The 7,099-nt window shown below is 35.4% G+C and overlaps 2 protein-coding genes across 2 annotated transcripts; both read right to left on the bottom strand.

The window, feature by feature from the left end:
- On the bottom strand, positions 1 to 2,992 carry LOC143913826 (uncharacterized). The gene is made up of 3 exons (XM_077433842.1): positions 2,207 to 2,992; positions 1,899 to 2,132; positions 1 to 1,749 (listed from the first exon to the last, which is right to left on the bottom strand). The coding sequence occupies exons 1-3, from the start codon at positions 2,318 to 2,320 to the stop codon at positions 1 to 3; spliced, it is 2,097 nt and encodes a 698-aa protein (XP_077289968.1). The 5' UTR covers positions 2,321 to 2,992.
- A 1,347-nt stretch (positions 2,993 to 4,339) lies between these two features.
- On the bottom strand, positions 4,340 to 7,099 carry LOC143913537 (uncharacterized). Its single transcript, XM_077433395.1, has 2 exons — positions 6,889 to 7,099; positions 4,340 to 6,801 (listed from the first exon to the last, which is right to left on the bottom strand). Exons 1-2 carry the CDS (start codon positions 7,000 to 7,002, stop codon positions 5,533 to 5,535), a joined length of 1,383 nt encoding a protein of 460 aa, XP_077289521.1. The 5' UTR covers positions 7,003 to 7,099; the 3' UTR covers positions 4,340 to 5,532.

Here is a 7,099-nt window from a genome sequence, read left to right as displayed (position 1 = left end):
TTAGACAAATATTTCATTTGAACGGTTTTTTTCAGAGTGACTTCTCATATGTCGCATAAGGTTAGATTTGTTAGAAAATGAAATTAAACAAATGACACAACTGTGTGGCTTTACCCCGGTATGAATTTTCATGTGTACATCGAGGTATAATTTTGTATTGAACGATTTTAAACAAATATCACATTTGAACGCTTTTTCTCCGGAGTGGTGACTCAAATGTTTCACAAGGTAACTTTTCGCAGCAAATGATTTCGAACAAATGTCACATTCGAACGGTTTTCCCCCAGAGTGGAGACTCAAATGACTCATTAGGTTATTTTTTCGAGCGAACGACTTAAAGCAAATGTTACATTTGTGTGGCTTGTCTCCAGTGTGAGATTTCAAATGCGTTGCAAGTGAAGATTTTTGTGTAAATGATTTTAGGCAGATGACGCATTTGAACGGTTTTTCACCGGAGTGGAGACTCACATGTCTCGCAAGGCTACTTTTTAGAGTAAATGATTTGAAGCAAATGTTACAATTGTGTGGCTTGTCTCCAGTGTGAGAGGTCAAATGCGTTGCAAGTGAAGATTTTTTAGTGAATGATTTTAGACAAATGTTACATTCGAATGGCTTAAGGCCAGTGTGAATACTTATGTGTGAACCGAGATCATGTTTACTAATGAATGATTTTAAACAAATATCACATTTGAACAGTTTTTCTCCAGAGTGGCGACTCATATGTCTCACAAGGTAACTTTTTACAGTAAATGATTTAAAACAAACTTCACATTTGTGTGGCTTTACACCAGTGTGAATACTCATGTGAACACCTAGGTCATATTTTGCAATGAATGATTTTGAACATATATCACATTTGAACGGTTTTTCCCCAGAGTGGAAACTCGAGTGTCTCATAAGGTCACTTTTTAGAGTATATGATTTAAAACAAATGTCGCATTTGAACGGTTTCTCTCCAGAGTGGAAAGTCAAATGTTTCAGAAAGTAACTTTTTAGAGCGAATGATTTTAGGCAAGTTTTACATTTGTGTGGCTTGTCTTCAGTGTGAGAGTGCATATGCATTGAAAGTGAAGATTTTTGAGTGAACGATTTTAGACAAATATCACATTTATGTGGCTTGTCTCCAGTATGACAGTTCAAATGCATTGTAAGTGATGATTTTCGAGTGAATGATTTTAAACAAATATCACATTTGAATGGTTTTTCCCCAGAGTGGAGACTCAAATGTCTTGTGAGGTAACTTTTTACAGTAAATGACTTTAAACAAATGTGACACTTGTGTGTCCTGTCTCCAGTGTGAGACTTCAAATGCGTTACAAGTGAAGATTTTTGAGTGAATGTTTTTGGACAAATATGACATTTGACCGGCTTTTCGCCAGAGTGGTGACTCAAATGTCCCACGAGTTGCAATTTTCGAGCGAATGATTTCAAACAAATGTCACATTTGTGCGGCTTTATCCCAGTATGAATATTCTTATGTGCGCCGAGATTTTGTTTCGTGGTAAATGATTTTGTACAAATGTCACAGTCATGCAGCTTTTTTCGAGAATCAGATATTTTCTGTATCACAAGATTGTGTTTATGAGTAGACGATTTGTGTTCGCAATTAATTTTATGGTCCAATTCAGAATGTGTAGAGCACATCTTATCTAAACCTTTTCGTAATGGTAATTCTTCCGATACAATGTGACTATTGGTATCTATTATTTCTAACATATTATCGTTCAAAATCATTTTTCCTCTACGTATCTAAAACATAAAACAATCGTTATACAATTTAATATATGAAACATATTAATAGCGTGATTAGATGTAATTTTACATATGAATTTATATTTTTGATTAATTGAATGTTTTACTTAGAATCGTTCTGAGGTACTTGAATCCCATTTACTTACTTCGCCATTGTCTGGTGAACTAGAAATGTTTGGTGGAAAATTAGCAACCGACTCAGCATCCCATATTAAATCTTCCAACAAAACTTCCTCTGACTTAACATCCAAAGACTCGTCTGATTTCATCCTCGACGCTTTGTCACTACGAAGACAATGGTTTCGAAAGCTGTCGAGCAACTCCAGATTGTTGACACACGATAGGCATATCGTATCTGGCAAACAGTCATCTTTCCTGACCTGCAGATGAGAAATGAAATGAAGATAACGAGAACTAACGAATTAGTAATAGCAAGGATACAAGTGTAACTGACCCGCAGTTGACAGCAGGTCCAAATGCGTTGCGACAAACGCTGTGGATGAGGGTTGTCATGGATGGAGACGAAAGCCTCTGGTGGGGCAGAGTAGAGACAAAGCCTGCATTCCATCGCTACGTGGATAGGAGAAGCACCGTAAAAGAGTGGAGAGCGGATATTGGAGCTGACTATTCGTGTACACAAGCCTATGTTTTTCGTTCATCGACAACTCGCTGTCATGGCGTATGGCAACCCTACCAATACCTCACTGTCTGGTAAGGTAATTGGTTTATTAGTCACATTGCGATGGTCACAAAGACAATTTTTACTATGAAAGCCGTGAATGCGGAATATTCGGCACTCGAGTTTTCGTTAGTATGATAGTTATCGTTAGTATGATGGACTTTTCGGTTGCCAGATGTTCCGTTATAGAGATTTTAGTGAATTTTGGGGGAGCGCTTTGTGACCAATCATCACCAAACCATCTGGTAAACGGTAAACGGACTATTAGTCATATGTGAACCAGTCACAGGACAACTGGTCGCTCTAGATCGGTCACACGTGATCACCCGTCACACTAAAACTGGTCACACCCGAAAATTGGGCACGAAAAAACTGGTCATAAAAACGAAGAAAAGGAACAAACTTTGTTGCGAAAGTGGCATGAGAGCGGCACTTGCCAAGGTTTCTGAACTGGTCTCTGAAAGGCAACAGCAGAAGTCAAACTGATTTGCAGTAAATATTCATTATTATGTTTTTGTTTTTGTGCGAAAATCATGTTAATGGTTTTATTCTTTGAACACAGTGATGTTGATGCACGGTTCATTTTGTGCATCAGTAAAATATATACCTATGTTTTGAATTTGAAAAAAATCATATTTTATTTTTCCAATTAAGAAGGGTTCAGTGAATGCGCATATGAAACTGGTGAGGTTCAGTACCTCCTTTTTTTCTTCATCTAAATCTGGCTCTGTCTTAATAACATTATTTTTCAACATTTTTGCTCAATGTGACCCGCGAACAATTAGAAATTAAATGACCAGTATTTTATTAACAAAATGTTCAGTATTGCTGCGTAAGAATGAGTTCAGGATCCAGATGAAAGGCTAAGGTCGCTTCACAGCTTTTATTAAACGATTCAGGAGGTCCACGCTTAACCAGCGCTCGCTTTAGATAAATCTTGATATATGTACTTCCAAGCATATGTCCTCCTAATCGAGGACTAGTTGCTCACCACAACTTCCCCCATCCATTTATTTTCATATATCCAGCAGTATGGCCTAATGGTAGCATGTATGTTTAGCACCAAATGATCAGTGGGTTCGATCCGCCATACTGCTGGTTAGATTTGGGGGTATTTGTGACTCTAAATCGATCAGAGTTTGCCAATTTTATTTGATCATTGTTGAAACAGTTCCTTAAAAAAAAAATCATCTTTCCTCTTGTCGCAAATCTTCTGTAATTATTGTATGTATAATTTGTAAAATATATGTACAAAATCTAAATCCATAGATGTCTCAATGGATTAATTATTTAATTAATTAATTGTTATTTCGTGTTCTTCAGCTTCTGGAAATACAGTGATTTATGTAATAATAAAATGCTGCATTGTTAATTAATTGTCCATGAAGGCGCATTGGGGTCTTCCTGTCAAGCCTTCCTGGTATATATCTATGTAAAAATATATACAACTAGAGTTGTCGGTTTTTTTTTCTTTCGTCGAAATAAAATTAATAGATTTTCATATATTTTCAGTCGGTCGGCAATCACAAAGAAAAACAAAATAAAAATCACACATCATCCGATAAATTTTACCTCTAAGCTGATTTTTACAAGAGGGTGGATTTTGATCGAATGGGAGCAAATTCATGAATATACAAATACAATCTCAAATCAACTCATACAACCGTATATAGGCTAAAGTGTGATGGCGTATAATTGATTTCTCATAGGACAGTGGATATCGTGACGACTTTTAAGAAATAATAACAATATTTTTTTTCGCTCGTAAGCAGAGAAATTATAATATTTCTCTGGTTGTAAATCGTCGTAATTCAAAACATTGTTGTAATTCAGAACATCAACGATGATCTAATTTTAGCTCAATCTCGCTCTTTAGCTTAATTTTGATATTTAATTTAATTTTTATTTCGATATTTTGTACGCTACTGGTTTCAAAAGTTGGCCTATGGTGCCATTCGTTGGCCTGGTGCATACGCACCATAATAAAAATGCTGCATTGTTTGTAATTGGCCAGCAAGGCGCATTAGGGCTTACCTCTTAGGCCTTCCTGGTATTTATATGTGTAAAAAAAATTATATAAAAATGTTATAAAACAAAGTTTTTTAAAAACATACCTCTTCTATAATTTGTATATAAAATTATTATTTTGAATAAAGCAATAATTTTATTTTATTACCGCCATCTATGTTTAAAACTAATAAACAACCGGCGGGCAGATTATAAACGCGATTTACACGATATTTTTGCACCATTGTAATTGCGGAGGATCCATTTACTTATATTGATGACCAAAATGAGCAATGTGGCAAAGTATGAAAACGATCGGATAAGAGGCAAACTTTTTCCTGAATCGTAATCGTAAGTGAAACGTAAAGGAGGTATGTAATAATAAATAAATCTGCGGTATGAAAGCTTGCCCTTGATAATGCTTTACCCAAGCCATCGAAACTCTTTTTCTCCCAAATTATCTATCGGATTTTATTTCAATTATTTTAACAAATTGATAATTTTAATACAAAAAATACTTGTTAATCGAATACACAAATAATGAACAAATTTCATGTAGTGGTTAGTTTAATGAATAATGGTCACAAAATAGATCTTCAAAACCCCATGGGGTGCGCGCACCCCAGTTAAGAACCACTGGTTTAAAAAATAATGATTTAGGTCACAAAATAGATCTTCAAACTTCTTGATTTTCGAAAAAAATCGGTTTTCTCAAAACAAAGATTTTTGACACCCAGATTTGATACCTGGGAAATGATAAAAAGAATATATTTTTTTTAAATATTTAATTTTATTGACAAATCACAATAAGGACTCAATATAAAGAACCTGTTCAAGATTTAACATTTTATGTACATACATAAGTATGTTTACCAAAATTATTTCAATTTTATTCAATAAATAAAAATTATAAAATTTCACACTTTGTAAGGATTTTCCCCTGTGTGACATCTTAAATGTAACACAAGGTCATGTTTATGAATAAATGATATTAAACAAATGTCACATTTGTGTGGTTCTATTCATTCATCATTGCACGCATGCAGACAAAATTTTAAATTATTAACAGTGTTTATATAATAAGCCTGTTGTTATTATTCCACTTTATGAGTTTTTTTATGACGAACGAGGATATATTTGTAGATGAACGATTTTGAACACATGTCGCATTTGTGTGGCTTTATCCCAGTATGCATTTTTTTATGTTCCCCGAGGTCAGATTTACGAGAAAACGATTTTAAACAAATTTCACATTTGTGTGGTTTTATCCCAGTATGCATTATTTTATGTGACTCGAGGCTGGATTTTCGACTGAAAGATTTTAAACAAATTTCACATTTGTGTGCTTTTATCCCAGTATGCGTTTTTTTATGTGCCCCGAGGTCACATTTACGAGAAAATGATTTTAAACAAATTTCACACTCGAAAGGCTTTTCCCCCGTGTGACATCTTATATGTAACATAAGGTCATATTTAAGAATAAATGATTTTGAACAAACGTCACATGTGTGTGCTTTTATCCCAGTGTGGATTTTTTTATGTGCCCCAAGGTCACATTTGCGAGAAAATGATTTTAAACAAATTTCACATTCGTAAGGCTTTTCCCCCGTGTGATATCTTAAATGTGACACAAGCTCATGTTTATGAATAAATGATTTTGAACAAATGTCACATTTGTGTGGTTTTATCCCAGTATGCAATTTTTCATGTGACACGAGGTTAGATCTTTGAATAAATGATTTTGAACAAATTTCACACTTGTAAGGCTTTTCGCCCGTGTGAGATCTTAAATGTAACACAAGTCTATTTTTATGAGCAAATGATTTTAAACAAATGCCACATTTGTGTGGTTTTATCCCAGTATGCAATTTTTTATGTGCCTCGAGGTCAGATTTACGTGCAAATGATTTTAAACAAATTTCACACTTGTAAGGCTTTTCCCCCGTGTGACATCTTGAATGTATCACAAGTGTATTTTTTCGATTAAAGGATTTTAAACAAATTTCACACCGGTAAGGCTTTTCCCCCGTGTGAGATCTTAAATGTATCACAAGTGAATCTTTTCGAATAAATGATTTTAAACAAATGTCACATCGGAACAGCTTTTCTCCAGGATGTGATCTGGGAAATGGCTTTGAGCAAATTTCACTATTCTTTCGGTGAATTGTCGATTGTGAAGGCTCATCGTCCCATATTACATCTTCCAATAAAACTTCTTCAGTCTTGATCTTCAAGCAATCATCTAACCTCAGTCGAGACGTTTCGTTGCTTCGCAAACAAGCCTTCCGAAAGCTGATTAACAATTCCAGATTGGTCTTACACGAAAGACACACCGTGTCCGGCAACCCGTCGTCTCTCTGAACCTGCAGATGAAAAAAAGTAGGATTGAGCGGTGGGAAGAGTTAACCAATTGGGTCCACAATAATTGTAACCTATAACCAGCAACCGACCTGAATTTGACAGCAGGTCTGAATGCATTGCTCTAGACGCTCTGGATGACGATCGCCGAAGATGGAGACGGAAGACTCCGCCGGAACTGATCCAAGACAAAGCCTGCACTCCATCGTGCCTGTATTTACCTCTGACAGCTACCAGATGGACTTGGCTACGCCTCGCTTTTTTTTTAGTGACATCCTTTGTCTAAATTTAGTACTAGTTATA

This window comes from Arctopsyche grandis, chromosome 6, assembly GCF_051622035.1.
Source record: "Arctopsyche grandis isolate Sample6627 chromosome 6, ASM5162203v2, whole genome shotgun sequence".
NCBI classification, from domain to species: Eukaryota; Metazoa; Arthropoda; class Insecta; order Trichoptera; family Hydropsychidae; genus Arctopsyche; species Arctopsyche grandis.
Note: the sequence above shows the minus strand (reverse complement) of the source record. Positions and strands in the feature narration are given on the sequence as shown.

What these genes read in the sequence shown, in the direction of transcription:
- LOC143913826 (XM_077433842.1), bottom strand. Translation starts at nt 2,320, where the DNA reads ATGGAATGCAGGCTTTGTCTCTACTCTGCCCCACCAGAGGCTTTCGTC. An exon ending in GGACCTGCTGTCAACTGCGG is followed by an intron (nt 2,133 to 2,206) that starts GTCAGTTACACT and finishes TCTCATCTGCAG; the next exon opens with GTCAGGAAAGATGACTGTTT. An exon ending in GTTCACCAGACAATGGCGAA is followed by an intron (nt 1,750 to 1,898) that starts GTAAGTAAATGG and finishes TTTATGTTTTAG; the next exon opens with ATACGTAGAGGAAAAATGAT.
- LOC143913537 (XM_077433395.1), bottom strand. Translation starts at nt 7,002, where the DNA reads ATGGAGTGCAGGCTTTGTCTTGGATCAGTTCCGGCGGAGTCTTCCGTC. An exon ending in AGACCTGCTGTCAAATTCAG is followed by an intron (nt 6,802 to 6,888) that starts GTCGGTTGCTGG and finishes TTTCATCTGCAG; the next exon opens with GTTCAGAGAGACGACGGGTT.